Source organism: Aquila chrysaetos, chromosome 9, assembly GCF_900496995.4.
Source record: "Aquila chrysaetos chrysaetos chromosome 9, bAquChr1.4, whole genome shotgun sequence".
Classification (NCBI taxonomy): Eukaryota; Metazoa; Chordata; class Aves; order Accipitriformes; family Accipitridae; genus Aquila; species Aquila chrysaetos.
This window is the reverse complement of record NC_044012.1, coordinates 44,995,221-45,012,120: the sequence shown is the minus strand read 5'-3', so window position 1 is coordinate 45,012,120 and position 16,900 is coordinate 44,995,221. Positions and strand designations below refer to the sequence as shown.

General features: G+C 56.4%; 2 protein-coding genes across 6 annotated transcripts; one reads left to right on the top strand and one right to left on the bottom strand.

Annotated features, from left to right (window-relative positions):
• The first annotated feature begins 206 nt into the window (after positions 1-206).
• Positions 207-6,329, top strand: LOC115346095 (transmembrane protein 17B-like). Of its 5 annotated transcripts, XR_003925018.1 has the most exons (5): positions 207-2,920; positions 3,122-3,351; positions 3,749-3,862; positions 3,963-4,191; positions 4,303-4,397. XR_003925018.1 is itself a non-coding variant. In XM_030025767.1 (4 exons), exons 1-4 carry the CDS (start codon positions 2,803-2,805, stop codon positions 4,582-4,584), a joined length of 618 nt encoding a protein of 205 aa, XP_029881627.1. In that variant the 5' UTR covers positions 207-2,802; the 3' UTR covers positions 4,585-6,329. The 5 variants fall into 5 exon arrangements, 4 of the variants coding, with proteins under 4 accessions (XP_029881627.1, XP_029881624.1, XP_029881625.1 ...); XM_030025767.1 differs by lacking the exon at positions 3,963-4,191 and having other exon boundaries at positions 3,248-3,351; positions 4,303-6,329; XM_030025764.1 differs by lacking the exon at positions 3,963-4,191 and having other exon boundaries at positions 4,303-4,652.
• Positions 5,125-16,599, bottom strand: P2RX6 (purinergic receptor P2X 6). Its single transcript, XM_030025760.2, is given in 13 exon segments — positions 5,125-5,567; positions 6,361-6,438; positions 7,255-7,320; positions 8,419-8,512; positions 9,027-9,136; positions 9,318-9,459; positions 10,283-10,363; positions 10,657-10,750; positions 11,483-11,558; positions 15,849-15,920; positions 16,111-16,167; positions 16,169-16,262; positions 16,384-16,599. Coding segments are annotated over 13 exon segments (1,140 nt in total). The 5' UTR covers positions 16,521-16,599; the 3' UTR covers positions 5,125-5,528.
• Positions 16,600-16,900: the final 301 nt, after the last annotated feature.

Here is a 16,900-nt window from a genome sequence, read left to right as displayed (position 1 = left end):
CCACTTGTGGCTAGCTCACCTGTATTTATTTCCAGACTTTCTGATCTTTGCTGGGTAGAAATGTGAGCAGTCGTCTGTCACGTCTCCAGTTGGTCTCTCCTGGTTTCACTGCAAGGTTTTTCCCAGGTGGTGTGACCAGAGGGGACAGTAGGCAGGGATGTGCATGCTTCAGCATGCAGCAATGAACAGGGTCCTTGTCTTGCATCATTACGTTACAAAGGGATGTGAACTTGCAAGTCTCATCTTGGGTCCCAAAAGGCAAATATTGATGTCCCTGTCCCCAGTGCAGTGCGGGTGAGGGCTTTCTCTGAGGGCAGAGGCGGCCGGGGCTGCTCAGCTCCTGGGGCGCCAGGCAGGGATTTTGCAGAGGGGCTGGGGCCATGCACGCTGCCCAGGCGGAGGCAGCTGCCCAGCCTGCTGCCCCGGCTCTGCACACTCGACAGGGACGTGTGGTTTTGCATCCCAGGTCTTGCTGGTGAGGTGGCTGGTCTCTGCTTCGGCAGCTCCCTGGGGGACCCGGCTGGGGCTGCCTGGGGACACCAGGACACCGCATGGTGGCAGCCCCTGGAGCTCTGTGGTTTTCCCCCTGGGCTCTCCAGCACATCTTCTACTCTGGGTGAGACTGACAGCTCCCGTGCTCCCCCAACACATCTTGGCTGAGCTTTTCCAAGGCCTCTTGTCTTCTTGCTCACCTGAAGGCTTGGCATCCTCTGGAGTCCTCCTGGACAGATTGTCAGGGCGCTTCGTTTTTCAGGAAGATGCCCTTTGACTCCTTCATCTCTGCTAGGGCCTCATCCAGTGTCGGGCATGAGCTGTGCACAGCAAGCATCACCCCCATGTTCATCACGCAGTGGCTGAGGAAGGACCTTCTGCCCCAGCTTATGGCTGCAGTGTGGGGGAACAAGTCCCATTCCCCCTTCTTAGAGAGGAGCTGTTTCAGCTGGGGCTGGGAACATCACCCCATGACACAAGAAACCCCAGTCACCACCGTGGCTTTCCTTAGGACAGATGCCAGGTCATGGGCAGAGCTGCCAGCAGAGCTGGGCATCCTGACACTGACCTGCGGGCATGGCTCCTCCACACTGGTGTGGGAGATGGTGTTGGACTTGGGACCCCTCGTCCAGCACCTTGGCAAATGCTTACCAGTGGTGAGCATGTCCTGGAGTGGGGCAAGGCTGGGTTGTCATCTCTGCTACCTCTCCAGTCGCATCTTTCAACCTCCCATGTCAGGACAAAAAGTTTCCAGCTCTTAAGAAACCGCCTGTTCCTATTGGGAATGAGCACCATTAGCTAAACCCAGTTGGGGCAGATGCAGCTTGTTAGTGATCCCTGACTGCATTGCCTCATCACGTTTAGCTTCACCAGATTGCCCACATAGCTTCTAGGTTGCTCACCTGGGTCGCCCACGCAGACATGATGACCCCAGACCCCAAGCTCTCCACCAGCTCCTGCTCCTCAGAGGCTGGGCTTTGCCGGTCACCCTGCCTACATCTCACCCTGTGTGCCGTCAGGAGTCAGGGAGCCATGTGCTGGGCACAGCACACCTTCTGTTCCTGCACACCCAAGAACCCCTCTGGACATCTTGTTGTAGCATCGTACCAGGTGACAGGTTTATTTTTAGTTTCCCTGTGTCCTAAGCCTTCGCTTAAAAAAAATCACTGCTCTGCACAAGATGGTTTCCCAGACTAAGTATGGCCTCACCCTTCATCCATCTATCTCTGCCTTTGCTTTTGTACCTTGGACATTGCTTGGGCGAACGTTGCCTCTTCATGTACTGGCATTTACTCCTAGCTTTGTTCCTTCTTACAGCCCCCAAGAAGGTTGTGGCAACACAAACAGTTTTGCCTTCTTCCTTTCCCGCAGTGGCATGCTTGTCCCCCTGTCCCATGGGCTGGCTGCCCTTGTCTCAGCTAGAGCTGGTCCGAGCTGAATGGTGGTGGCCAACCATCTCCAAGCAAGTCTTCCCAGTGTCACTTCTGAGGCTGGGAGGTGTTACAGGCTGTGGTTAACCGTCCCCAGTGCAGTGGAGACCATCTTCTCACCAGTGGCATCTTCAGATGTCTTGTCCAGGCATGGCCAAATAGACCAGAAGGACCTCATGGGCCTTTCTGCTCATCCATTGTCCTCCCTTAGCTCAGTGTCCTTACCTAATAACAGGCCAATGCTTGTAGCAGGGTGTATTTTTTTCCACACTTGGTTAGATTTTCTGCAAAATCCACTTCACCTCTGGCTCAACCACCCTCTCGCACACACTGTCCCCACACTGTCCTCCCCAGGACCCCCAAGCCTGGATGGGGCTTGGGGACACTGAGCAGCATGGAGACCCACAGGGGCAGCCCATTAGCAGGGAAGCTCGTGGTGATGGGTAAAATGCTCCATGAGTCTGGAGGCTTTGAAGAAGCATTTGTAGCAAAGAGCACCATCTCCACCCCCAAGGCATCTTTGTCTGTCAGGGAGTTTTAAGCAATAATTATGTTGATACAACCCAGCTGGGAGAGGGTGCGGTGGGGCAGAGCAGGCTGAGGATGCCCATCACGGTGATGGGTACAACCTGCTGCTCATCCCCTGCAAGCTGCTGCGGAGGGGAGATGATCTGTATCCTTGTGGCTCCCACACGGGCTTGGTGTCCGGGGAGGGGGCAATTTTCCTTCCTCACATCCTCCTCCCAGCTCAGCTGCCCTGGCCCCAGGGAACCAATGGCCAAGCGGCCCCACGCATTAGCCTGACCTGTCATCCCATTAATTACCTTCTGGCTAATCCCGGCTGAGCTGGGCTGGGGCAAACAGGGCTCAGCTGCCGGCCATGGCTGCACACACCCCTCTGCCCCCCAACCTCCGCTGGGGCTTGGCGGTTTTCAGCAGCTCCCTCTTCATCAACAACAAGACATGGGACAGCGGCGCTGCCCACACCTACCACCCAGGTACGGGCAGCAGGGCTCCGTGGCAGAGGGGTTTGGGGGGGGTTTTGCTGTTGCTTCATCACCGCGAGCCTGCTCAGCACATCACCAGGGTGCTCAGGTGCCTCTGAGCTGGGAGCACGCAAAGGGTACCCGCACCCACCCACTGGTGAGGGGGAGCAAAAATAAGCGCATATGCTGCAGACAGCCGGTTTTGCTACCCAGCCGCCCCCCCGGCGTGGCAGGGGCCATCGCTCTCCCTTCCACCAGCTGCGAGGCAGGGGCTCCCTCGGGGCAGCGAGACCCTGGGGGTGCTGGGCAGCCCTGCCCACCCCTGCCTGCCCTGCCTAGCCCACGAGGTGCTGGCCAGCCTGCCCCTCCAGATGATGCTCTACTTCAACGTCTACTACTTCCCGGTCTGGTGCCTGGCTGAGGGGATGATGCTGCAGCTGAAGGTACCGTCTCGTGGGGCACGAGGGGTGTGGGGGGGGTGAGCCTGCTCCTTGCCCAGCCTCCTTGGGCATGCAGGGGCCACATTGAGCAGGGGAGAGGGGAGCCTCTTCAAAATTGATGGGTCCCCCACAAGACAAGATGGCTCATCTCCAGCTCCCAGACATGGAAATCATAGACCAACCACTGAACTTTCCAGGCAGGGAAGGTTAAACTGGGAGGGCAGAGTGGACAGGGCTGGGCACCAACACGGGTAGGAGCTGGCAGAGCATGGGGAGCTGGGCATGGGGCGCAGGGGACAGGGAGGGGGGCACAGGGAGCTGGGCATGGAGTGCAGGGGATGGAAAACGGCATGGAGAGCTGGGCACAGGGCGGGCTGGGATGAGATTGTGCCCATTACAGTACCACCTGCTGCCTTGGCACTACCAGTTCCTGCTGGTCACTGCCTTCCTCATCCTCTCGCTGGCTGAGGGCTCCCGCCTCTACCTGGGCTACGTGGGGAACCTGCAGGAGAAGGTAAGCGCAATCTCTTCGCCCTGGCCACAAGTCCCCTGTGCTGGGTGAGGGACGGCCCTGCTGGGTGAGCTGTGGCTATGCTGGATGTCCCCTCACTCAGGACCTGAGTGGCCGTCACTGCCCATTCCTCCTGGAGTCCTGCCTGGAGCTGTCCTGGGAGACAATCACAGGTGCAGGCAGGACCTGGAGGCAGGGGACGAAGGGGACCCACTTGCTCTCCTGCTGTACCCCTCCTTGTGCTGTGGGTGCAACGCTCCAGCGCTGGGCTTGACAGCATCCCACCACATCCAGGCACAGCTCCGTGTGGCAGAGACGTCCCTGGTGTCCGGGTGCCGAGGCCGGCAGAGTGGCCGATGCAGGGAGCTCCTGGGGCAGAGAGGGTCCCCCCCCACCCCACCGATGGCCTCTGCGCCCCATCACAGCAGGGTCTACTTCTGCAGGTGCCTGAGCTGGCCGGGTTCCTCCTCCTCTCCTTCCTGATCCAGCTCCCCCTCCTGCTCTTCCTGCTGACGGACAGCCACGTCATCCGCCTGCCGCTTGAGATGGCCGTGCACAGCCTTTTCCTGGCCTTCCTCGTCGCAGAGATTGTGGCTGCCTTCCTTGCACTGAAGACCATGACCAAGCAGCTGGCGGCACAGTTCAACCTGCGGCAGTTCAAGGAGGGCAGCAGGGGACGGCCGGGGCAGGGGGACACAGCGGGGCAGGCAGCCGAGGAGGGGTGATGCTGCGGGACCCCTCCATCCCACGCAGCCAGTCCCGGCAGGGAGCATTAAACAGAGCTCACACCCCTGCTGCGCCTCCACACGTTGTGCTTTTGAGCTGGGCAGCTTGTGGGGTTCCCAGAGCACCCCACGGGCATGGACCCAGCCGGTCCCTGCCCTGCAGCAGGCCAACAAAGCCCAGGGGAGGTGGGAGCGCAGGGTTCAGCACCTCTGAAACGCTCAGGCTCACCCCAGGGCTGCACTTGGCCTCACTGAGCATCAGCCCTGGCAGGAGGCAGGAACCAGGGGGCATGCACCCCCCCAGCAAGCAAGTGCCAGCCTAGGGCTGCTGCCTTAAGCTCAGCTCTTAAACCCTCCCTGAGCGCAGCCAAAGCAGGGCTGGGGGTCAGCCCTGCTACTCCCTGGGGAGCTCCGGAGGATCTGGGCAGCTCGCATGAAGCCATCCCAGCTGGAAGCAGGCAGGGTGCTGCGACGTGCAAGACAGGTACCACAAAACCTTCACAGCCACCCCCATGGCTAAAGACAGAGCAGAGCCACCTCCCACTTTCTGAACAACTTTATTTCATTGCATCCCTCTTTTTCATGGGAAATCAAGGCCATCTGGAACGTGAAGAAGCGCAAAGTGCTTTAAGCCTCTTGTGCTGAGCGTGGGCCAGCTGCTTGCCAGCAAGCTCTAGTTCCCACAGCAGCTCCACAGCACAGCTCTGCTCAGTCACCCGCCGGTCAGTGCTGGGAGCTGCACATGGGATGGCTTTGTGCTCCAGGAGCCGAGAACTTCTGCTGATGCAAACGTGTCTCCAGGAAAGGCAGATCCTAACCCCAGCAGCACACACTCAGGCCAGAACTGGGCCACCGCCACCTGGGCTACAGCCATGACCGCATCGCAGCTACCTGGAGGTTGCTCTGGAGTGAAGGGTGATTGTGGCGGAGCATTCCCGATGTCTCTAAGCTGCAGCCTCGGTCTTACCTTTAGGGGGTTTTGCCTGCAAAATGAACAGGGGCATCTAGTATACTAGAGACAAGGAGACAGCCCAGGCAGCTGGTTCTGCGCTGCTCTGCTCAGTCCCATGCGACCACATTCATTGTTTGAGACCCCCAGACCACTTGTGATTTGAGATCAGGCATTAGGAACAATTTTTTTCCCCCCAGTAGGATGGTGCAGCCCTGGGGCAGTTCACTGGAAACTGAGGGATCTCTGTGCTCAGAGTTTTCTAAGACTTGACCAGATAAAGCCAAAGCTGACCCAAGCTAGGGCTGGCCCACACCCTGCAACTCCCGAATTCACCAGGGCTGGGCAGTGCCAAAGTGGGAATCACACACAGCAAGAAAACCTGTCACTGAACTGCAGCGTCAGCACCGACACAGCACCAGGGCACACTCTGAAGAGCTGCCCTCTCTCCACATGGAGTTTGGCCAGATTCAGTTCAGAAGAGGGTGAATAAATGTGGAGCTGGGTCAGGTTTCTACAGTAAGGTCGCCCTGGGGACTCCTTGTTGTCTAACAGTAATTGAGGTCGTGGTACAGCTTTCCCTGCAGTCTGGGCACCAGCTGTGTCCCTCTCCTTCACTCTGCTGCCTGTTGTCGTTAAACTTTTAAGAGTTTAATCTCTGTCAGGTTCAGTTCAGACCAGCCACCAAGCCCAAGAGTCGAAGACTAAGAACTGCTCCACCGGGGCTTTCACAGATCTCATGAACTGAGTTTTAACTAAAGGGCAGAAAATAATTAAATCTGCTTGCAAAACTCCACTCCCTCTCTCTGGAGTGGCCCCGTCCTTACCTCCTCGAACTTCTCCTTCCAATAGACGTCAGCCTTCGCATCCAGGTAGAGCAGAACCAGGTCACAGACCACTGTGGCCTGGAGACAGACAAACACAGCAGGGCAGTCAGCAGCGAAACTTCCTGCAGGAGTGCCAGGCCCTCTGCCCTGGCTCCCACCGAGCCCTGCAGCCGGCTGTGGGCCAAACTCCAGCACCTGGCCCATGCTGGGGGCAGCGAGCCTGACCTGCCTCCGGCCCAGGCCAGCCAGGCAGCTCCACCAGGTCCTCTTTGACCCAACCTACTCCCATGAGCTGCACAGGAGGTTAGACGTGATCATCTGGGCTGCAATGAGGGATGGAGGGTGAGGGCTGGTCCAGCGGAGAGCCGCCGTCACAGCCACGTAAGGGACTGGGATAAGCATGTCTGAGAGGAAAGAGGGGGCGTGTGGGGGACCCCAGGCTGCCCATTACTCTGCTGCAAGGGAAGAACCACAGAAGTGCCCTACAAGGGGCTGCCCCGTGTCAATGACTGCAATGCCATGTCTGTACTGGAGCCGGACACTGGCTCCTTTAGAGTCAGGGAAGAAACACAGAGAAGAGGTGCTCTCTCCTGCTGGCCGAGATAGCTGGAACAGACTAGCCAGCAATGCCCCAGTGATGCGCCTTCCCAGGGTCAACACAAATACCCAGCCTCCATGAGATGTGCCCCGCACAGTGCTCAGGATCCGGCAATGTCATTACTGCTAATGGTCACAAACAGGAAAATGGGAGCTAACACCCTGCCAGACAATCTCCCCTTCCTGGGCTGGCAGGCACCCAGGAAGCCTTGTGCCCAGGCAGGCAGGGGAAACAACAGATGAGTGGCAAATCCCAACCCACGGACCGGAGGAAAAAAGCGTATCTGGAGTACTCACGGCACCAAAGAATGCGATGCTGGTGCCAAAGCTCACGGCAACAGGAATTATGCCAAACTTCCCAGCCTGGTAAGAAACAGTGGGTGGAGGGGGAAGACAGTGGGTGGAGAGTGGTGAGAGGACTGTGGGACAAGCCCCACTGGGCAGCATGCTTAAAGCCAGGGAGGTGCTGGAGGAAAACAGGGTCACTTCTCCATGCCCAGCTGTAGGAACCTGACTGCTATTGCCTTGATGCAGAACCCCTTTGGCTGTCAAAGAAGGGATTGAGGCAGCTTGTGACTTGGTGGCAGCAGAGGTTACTGTGACCCACCTACTCCTGCAGGCCCGGTGGGAGCCTCCCTCTTGCTGCAGGACCCCAGAAGCTGCCACCCACAGAACTATATCCCAGCAAACAGCAAACACAGCCCTGATGTGATGTGTCCCTCTCTGCTCAAATGAGCCTGGTATCTCTGAGGAAAGAGATTTTTGGGTTCCTGTCTCTCTCCTGGCTATTCCCTCCCGCTCCTCCCCTCCCGGACCCGGTCTCACTACCCAGAAGTGGTGCACCCTGTCCTGCACTGTGTGCTTTGCCCTCTTTAGGTGAAAAGGCCCCTGCTAAGCATGGCAGACCAGCTGTGGACATCTCTCAGGGTGGCAGGTCCTCTCAGCACAGGCTCTATCTTGCACAGTTGAGTATTGAGTTTGTCAGTGATGCTGCACAGTGGTGTCAGCCATGATCATGCCCAGGCCTTTTCTTGCCCCAAGGACACAATTAATCAAGAAGGGATCAATTGTCCATGTTCAGAAAAGTTCAGGTTGATCTTTGCCAGGGTGCTCCCACCACAAGACCCTTGGAGATGCCCACAGGCCCTCTGCCCAGACAAGCTCACCTTGCCTACAGGGCCCAGCACTTCACCACACCCATGTTACATCCTCAACTAGGAAGCCTCCCTGCTCAGGGCATTACCAAGAAATTTCTCTTCAAATGGGCGAGACCATTTTTTCCTGCTCTGCTTGGAAAACTCTGGAAAGAGGTGAAGAGCTCACCAGGGTGGGGAGAAGCGATGCCAGCAGGAAGCCATGGGGCTGGCTGCAGGAGAGAGCAGCAGGGAGCAGTGCGAGGAGTCAGCCCTGGTGAGAAGGCCGCCAGGACTGCGCATGCGGTGTCTGCAGAGGAGACGGTACCTGGCCGTGCACGGAGATGTCGAAGCGGATGCCGTAGAGCTTCAGCAGGTTCCGGTAGAGACGCCGCTGGGAGTCCCAGTAGTAGGAGGCAGTTCTGCGGGAGACATTGGACGCAGCTCAGAAAGCCATGACAGCTCTGTGCAGGCAGTGCGGGAAGAGGGCTGCCAGTGCCATACGACTGCTGGGGCTACCATGTGCCTGTGCACACCTTGTGTCCTCCAGCCGGCTGGGACGTGGGTGATGTACATGCTGCCATGACTCACCAGCTTGGCATCAGCAGTGGGGCATCAGTGTCCACTCAGCACCCAGCCCGGGGTCACTGGGAGCACGCAGCTCACAGTGTGTCCAGTTCAGAGTCAGCACGGGTGTGGACAGCCACATGTCCCTGCCCTCAGGCAGGTAATGCCTTGCGCAGCTCCAAACTGAGCAGAGCTACAAGGTGCAGGAACTACCACAGCAGCCCGGTACTGACAGACCCTGCGCTGAGTTACCACATCCCGTTGTCCCTGCTGCTCCTTTCAGACAATCAATCAGGAAAACTGAGATCTCAAACGATTGCCATGTGCTCAACCCACAGGCCTGTGTGGCTACTGTCCCTGCATCCTCACCTAAAATTGTACCTCCTGTCCTGCAGGCTGAAGGAGTACTGCGGCTGGCACTGGGCAGCGGGGTGATCCAGGTCACAGTTCCACTCGATGCGAACTCCGATGCTCCCCCCCTGCAAAACACATTTTATTCCAGAAGCACAGGATCAGAGATTTGCTGAGTTCTTTACTGTTCAGACATTCACAGATCACACATTCCCTTAGCATTTCAGGGGTGAGTCCTGTCCCCCCACCCCTTGCCCACATCCTTGGGGAATTTGAAGTCATCTTGCATACTTTTAAAAAAACAAGTACCAGCAGTGCGAGGTCCCCAAAGGTCTCTCCAGCTGCCTCCACCATGTCACGGACACGGAAGATGGGGCAGGAGGGGTTGAAGAATGGATCGTACGTGCAACTCTTGAAATAGGTGGGGTCATTGGTTTGCAAAGTATTGCACCTGAGACAGGAAAGAGAGAGAGGGGGAGCTGTCACGGGTGGAGTGGGGTGTGGGAGGTCAGGAAGCCCTGCTGCAGGACTGAAAAGGAGATGCTCCCGCTGGATTGGGACCACTAATGCTCCTGCTTTGGGGGGAGACAGTCATTGCGTCCCCTAAAGCCTCACTTGGAGAGAGGGTGGAGGGAAACCGGCCCAGAGGAATCACACATGGAGTTATCATCCTTTACAGCACCTGCCATGGTCCTTCCCCTCTCAGCTCCTCTCCTCCACCTCTGTCTTTGTGCTTCTCCTTTCTTCCCCGGCACCTAGCTCTCACTGCTGTGAGATGTAATGACCCAGCTTGAGTTAGCACTCTAGTGGTGATAGCAGGGGCAGTTCAGCTGCCCCAAGCCATGTCACCTGCCAGAGTAAGGCAGCACAGTCAGCATGCCTGGGGCAGTGAGGCCAGTGCAGCCCCTTACTGGGCCTCTGTGAAACCATTTTGCAGGGACTAAAACGCAAAAATATATGGGGTAAAATGAGACCTTGGGAATGACTGGCCTTGTCCAACTCGTGTCTGCAGTGCTCTAGACAGGCAGACAGACACCAGTCCCTCTGAGGGCTCCCCATCCCATTGCTCTTACATCCACAAACAGGGGTGCGGCTGAAGTGACCGGCATTCTCCTGATCACACCATCCTGAATTGTAATTGCTCCAGGCACCACCCGTCCTGGATGGCACGTGGCTTCTTGGACGCCTCAGCTGCTCAGCCCCTAGGCAGACAAGCTCAGCACAGAGGCTGGACTAGGCTGCACGCAGTCTGGCTGGAGGAGCATCATACTTACTTGGAGAAGTTGAATTTGGTGAAGTGGACAGTATTTTTTATAAAAAGAGTGAAATTCTCCGCCTCAGCCAGAAGAGGTTTCCTGGAAAACAACCACCAACAAACTCAAATTTTGCACAGTGGCCAAGGCACGTCCCAATTCCCCTCGCCCTGCAGTCTCTTCCATGATCCAGGGACTTTGGCTACAACGGACAGTTGCAATAAACGCTCTTGCGTGAAGTTCTCTTGGCTTAACTGACCGGCAGATCAGTGTCAAAGATCTCCCTGAGCCTAGCTGCCCCTCAGGCAAGTATGATCAGGCTCCTGGTTACACAGAGTACAGAGGGAAGCAACCAAAGCTCTCAACGCCTGCTGTCCCCTCACTCTGTGCCTTACCTGGGCAGGGTGCTGTTCTCCACAGGACACCAGCCATAGATCTCACAGGTGGAATGGGTGGTGTTGAACATCAGACATTTCCCAGTTTTTATCCCTAGAAATGAGACAATGTATATCATTTACTACTTTTCCAAACGTCTTCTCTACAGCTCCCCTCCTGGGATAGTGCCCTGGCCACAGGCTTGTTCTGGCCTTCTCAAAACCTGAACTACAAAAATGACCCTGGGATCATCTTCAGCGTTTTTCCCACCCAACAACTTCCTTGTGAAACCTTCCCTCGAGGCCAAACGACAGGAGCTGTTTTACAAAGACAACAAGCTGCTTGCTGCGGCCAGCGCCCGTCTGTCCAGCGCAGCCTCTCCTGCCCCATGGCTGCTGAAGCCACCTGCTCCCCGGGTGGGAACACAACAAACTGGGGCAATCCCGCACACAAAGCTTTGGCAACCGACCTCCTAGAGCTGAAATAGACTCTTCCAGCTGAACTCACATGGGCTGCTAATATTAATCAGCATGAAATAAAAGACAGGTTGTATTACGAAAGGAAAACCTGCCAATCACACGGCACATTGGTTTCAATTCCAACAGCCAACATAAGAAACAAAGCACCCCTGTATTTGCTCTGACAGCGCCTTGTGCCTGCAGCACCTGCTCATCCAGCTGTGACAGGTAGCTGTAAGGTTTTGCCAAGAACAAATGGCTGGAGAGCAATTCCTTGCACACTTACAAAAAGCACTGAACTCAGGCAATCAGGCACCCTTGTGGATCTGTTTGCTACCAAACATGAGGAATTAAATGATTTTATGTTTTTTAGCAAAACAGCTAGTACCGTTGCCACGAACCACCGGGTTTCCCATGGGACAGTCTGCATCTTCTGTGCACATCGCATCGAGAACAGAGGGGCTCTGAGAGACAGAGAGCAGTGCTGTTACTGCACCGTGCAGCCGCCTGAGGCCATGCAGTCACTCACCCACATTTCTGCGCTGCTGCTCCTGTTTCTCCAAGCACATCCCAAACGCTTACAGAAGACATCCTCCATGTCCAGAACCTCAGCAGCCTCCAGCCAGCGAGGAGAGAGGCATCTCTGAGGGGCAATCCTTCCCGCCTGGCTCCACGCTCTCTGGGGTGCTCACCTCCTCCGCCTCAGAGGCAGAGGAAGCCTTGAGCTAGCTCAGACCTCTCGGCTGGGACCAGGAACAAGCACAGTTGGGTTCAGGAGTGCCTTAATGGCAGAGTCCATTAAGCACCTTGTGAAGCACCACCACAATTCCCCAGGGAAGAGCTGAAGAGACCCTAACTACAGCATAACACAAGTTTTACAGGAGACACTGAAAGCTTCACCCTCGCTCTGGACCCACCCGATATTGCCAGGAGCAGCAAAAAGCTCCTATTCAAACACAGATAGATGATAGCAGGTGGGGCCATACAAGTAATACCTTCCCCCAGCTACTCCCAGGCCATCGCAGGAGTCACCAGTCCATCAGAAACCCACCTCCCCAAGCCCAGAGGGGCACAGAGGCCCAAAGGCAGGTGGGGAAACCCCAGTTATGGAGTCAGAAGAATGGGGGTCTGTCCAGGCCCTACGAGGGCTGTCCCAGGACAGCCTCAGGCCCTTGTTCCAGGTGTGAAACCCACCATAATGAGCTGAGAGGAGCAGCTCTCTGAAGCACCTTTGGGCCGGGTGGGGGTGTCAATGCCTAGGGGTATGGGAATCATTATGGGATGCAGGAGAAGAGCATTTTGGGATCACACAGGATGTTTAGGGGATAGGATGTTTAGGGGAGGAAGAAAAGGCATGGAAAAGGAGGCATCTAGGTGATCTGAGAAGGAACAAACATTGGAAAATAGAGGGATAAAAGGATGCAAAGGACTGGTTGCATGTACAGAGCTGGCTGGTCAGTACGCTGGTCTGTCCATGCCCTGTACCCCATCAGCACAGTCTGTCCTGCCTTCGGACTAAACTCCATTTCTCATAATTTTCCTGGGCGAGGGGCTCTATTCTGTGTGCACATTGTGTGTATGTATGGGGATCTGAGTGCCAGCAGCTGGAGTGGGAGCACCAGTTGTCACAGGGGCCCATATGCCTGGGTGCCACCAGCTGCGAGTGCAGATGTGCACATGAACATGTGATTCACAGCAAACTTCGGGCCGGACGAGCCAGCGAGGAGCTGGCCTGGGAGCAAGGGGAGGGGGTGTCTGAAGGCAAGTCCGCAGGACTACCAGAGGGACCACGGAGTCCTGCCCAACTGCTGGAGAAGGGTGGCTACCAGATTTGTGCCCCTCACCCCCACTGATGGCCCACTCATAGCTTGTAGCACGCACCTGCAATGCTGCAATAAGCACTTATGAGAGCACTTTGTCATCCTGGATCCAAATCAGATATCAAGGATTCAGCCTCCAGAAGGACCCAGACAACAGGTATTGGCAGGTGAGTGTATCAGTCCCTTCCCCAGTCCAGGTAACAAGACACATGACAAGTGCCACTTGGCAGACAGACATTCTGGGTGTTCAGGGCACACAAGCCGCAAAGCTTGGGAGAAATTCAGGTACTGAAGTCTGTGATGGTGTTACAGAACACCTAAAACTTGGCCAAGAAAGTTTCAACCTCTCCTACCACCTTGTAGTGGAAATGAGCCTTGAAAAATCTGTCGGTGCCTGGCATTCTCCACAGGCATGATCCAAACCAGGTTACATGTGCCACAAGTGCATTGTGGGAGAAGCAAAGAGATCTAGACTCAGTTAAAAGCCCTCATGGGGCCCTGGATCTGTGCTCCTAAAGCTCTCTAAACCATTGCTGCATCTTGGTTGTGTAAGGGTCTAAAAGCTTGGGAAGATTAGGAGAAACAAATTTTTGTAAGAACCTACTCAAGAATGGCAGGTTTGGGACAGGACAGAATTATGAGCACACCAGCATTTAGAACAGGTTTCTTGACAAGCAGGTGAACTATTACACATTTTTAGAAGACATCCCCCAAGGTGCTCACAGCAGAGCGCAGATGCTGCTCAGAGTTCATAGCATTTGTGTTCCTGGGACAGGAATGATTTCAGACAGGGGCAGCAAAGAGGTGCTTGTGTTGACAACAGAGATCTGTGCATAGACACTACAAACCTGGAGGCTGAAAGGTTTATATTTACTTTCTGTAGTCACAAATACATGGGTAGAGAATGGCTTTATTCTTAATCTTATTAGAAACAATTGCTGATTCTCAGCCATTAACAGCCATGCAGCTACATACCAGAGGCCAGGAAGCAAAGTGAACCTTCTTGGAGAACAAACCACCAGCAGCATCACATGTGAGCAAGGAAGGATGAGGATTTCTGCCAAAATCTAACACCCCCCTCATCTCCTTAGGACACGATCCAGTGTTGCTTGGGGCTGGGACCAGTGCCACTCACGTGCACATCCATCAGCAGCATCTGGAACTGTAAGAGGTGAGCACAGCTGGATGTGCTAGAGACCATGATATAAGTGAAATGGTCCCTTAGCCCCAGAGCTTGCATCTGGGCAGAGTGGATGCACTGTCTGACTCATGCCTTTTGGCTCTAAGTCTATTTTGGTCATCTTCATTAACCTTCAGAGCACCTTGCGAATAGAAGCAGAGGGTTTCCAACTACTCAAAGTATTCGAGATTAACACTGAAAGGTCTCCCTAAGAGATAAGTCACAGCTCAGCCACAGATCTGAGCTCAACACAGACATCAGCTGCTAAAACAACCCATCCTCTGCTCAGCTGCTGCCTCTGGCCCCACCCAGACTTTTCCCTGGTCTGCCAGGACAAAATACCTTGATAATCAAGAATATTCAGAACTTCCTGCAAAGTCAAAAGCTGTCACAGCTAAATCTTCCCAGTTTTCCAAACATCAATGTCAGCCACAGCCCCAAAGTCAGGAACTGAGAAACTACTGGAGAGCAGCACAGGGTGAAGGCTGTGACAGGCACCCAGACACACCACAGCACTGTAATGGGATGAAACACTCTGCTCTCTCTGTATCCTTGCCTCGCACGCTGCAAAAACAAGCATCCAGAGATGTCCACGACTGCCTGTGAGAGAGCCTTGAAATGCTCTACAGCACATGTCTTCCTCCAGGGACGTTCCTGCAGCTATCAGTACTTTAGGAGTTCTCAACATTTTGAAGAGGGATCACTAGTACCATTTTCCCTGACCCCAAACTGGGGTTGCTCCTCCTCTCCCGCAGCCTGTGGCCTGTGTTTGGAGAGCAGCCCAGCCCGGCAGCCTGCAGCACAGGGTGAGCTGGGAAGCAGGATCAGGCTGGGCACAGCACAGCAGGCCACAGGAAAAGCTGAAGAGGCCATTAGGACAAACAGTACTTGGCTCAGGCACAAGGTGCCAGCAGTGGCTTAGCTTAGAAGACATTTGCTCCTGTCTGCCAAGCAGGGTCCAGCCTGGGAAAGTTCCGCTGAGGGGCTGGCCTGAATCCAGACTTAAAGGGAAGATCTATCCCACAGAACATATACCACTAAGTGTTGGCTGACTGGGATACCACCTAGAGCTTGTGCTCTGTTCCTCCTAAAAATAGAACACTAAGATGGAGAGGATACTAATCCTGCAGCAGAGAGTTATGAAGGAAACATGACACAGGTATCCATGGAGTGTGTGTAAAAGCATCAGGAAAAATGGCAGAACAGAGGTAAGAGAATGGAACGGCAAGTCAAGAAACCAAGAATATATGTGAGACTCAAGAAGTAACACAGGTAACAGAGGTATTAGCTGGGGATGGCAGTGCTGATGTCAGCCACACTGCAGAGATGGAACAGCAACGGGGCAACACAGCTCAACCTCCCCAGAGTGGCCCTTGTCCAAAGGCAGCAGAAAGCCTGTAAAGATCATACAGTATCACCACCCCTCAAGAAGCCCAGAGAGCTGGTGAGGCCCCAACAGACCGCATCCCTTGTCCTTCTGATCACCACAAATGATTCTGGCCAGACTGCTCACATACACATCTTGGTTCATGCAGGTATGACAGAGCAAGTTCAAAAGAGCGACTAAGATCTATGGAGCCATGAGAATGAGGGGAATCAGCTTTGTTTGGAATAAAAATCCATTTTTCCCTTCTGTCTGGTCTTGCACTGGGTTCTGCTGGGTTCCTGCACAGCTACAGAGCAGCAGTGCTGGCTGGCTTCATAAATCTAACCCCACCGCGGCGCTGGGCTAAGGAAGAGCACAGCTCACTTACCTCGGGACAGGTGCCCTGGCCTTGCCTTGCTGTAGCGATGAAATTGGTCACCAGAAAAAGCACATTTTCTCCCTAGGAAGCAAGAAGGCGCCTTCAGCAGGGGATTTACACTGCCGCGCTCCTCAGCAGCAAAACAACCGACAAATTTGCTTTTTTGGCTTTGCCATTCACAACGTTAGCGCCGCCTCTCCTTTCCCAAAGGGTTTTACCACAGCTTTTGCCGACCACCCCCCCCCCACCCAGGGCGGGGGCCCGGCCGTACCTGAGGGGGCCGGACGTAGTCCGCCGCGTCCCACAGCCGCCGGCCCGCGCCCCCCCACCTCGGCGACCGCCGCCCCCTTCAGCTTGGTGACAACGGCGGCGCGGGGGGCTGGGTCGGTGTCCTGGTAGCCCTTCTGCACCAGCAGCACCCACCTATGGGGGGGGGGGGGCGGCGCTGAGGGGACCCCCGGCCGCCCCGCCGCCTCCGGGAGGGCCGGGCCCCCGCGGGCGGGCGGGCGGCCAGGTTCGCCGCGGCGGGAGGGGACCGCCCTACCCAAAGAGGTAGCCCAGCACGCCGAGCTGGAGCACGCGGTGCAGCAGCCCGACCCGCCGGTTCCGCGTCAGCGCGAACTTCACCGTCTTGTAGTCGAGCAGGCCGCCGCACGGACCGCACGGCTCCTGGCCCGTCATGGCGGCCGGCGGGGGACTGCGGCCGCCGGCCCTGCCCGCGCTTCCCGCCGCAGCGCCGCCACGCCCCTCCGCCTCTCCGCCACGCCCCTCCCGCAGCACCGCCACGCCCCTCCATAGCGCCCCTTCGCAGCGCAGCCCCGCCCCTTCGCAGCGCCGCCACGCCCCTCCGCAGCGCCCCTCCGCGGCGCCGCCACGCCCCTCCGCAGCACCGCCCCGACCCGCCCCTCCGCAGCGCCGCCACGCCCCTCGCAGCACTGCCCCGCCCCGCGCAGCGCCCCGCCCCTCCGCAGCGCCGCCACGCCCCTCACAGCACCGCCACGCCCCTCCACAGCACCGCCACGCCCCTCGCAGCCCCCCGCCCCGCCCCGTCGCGTCGCCAT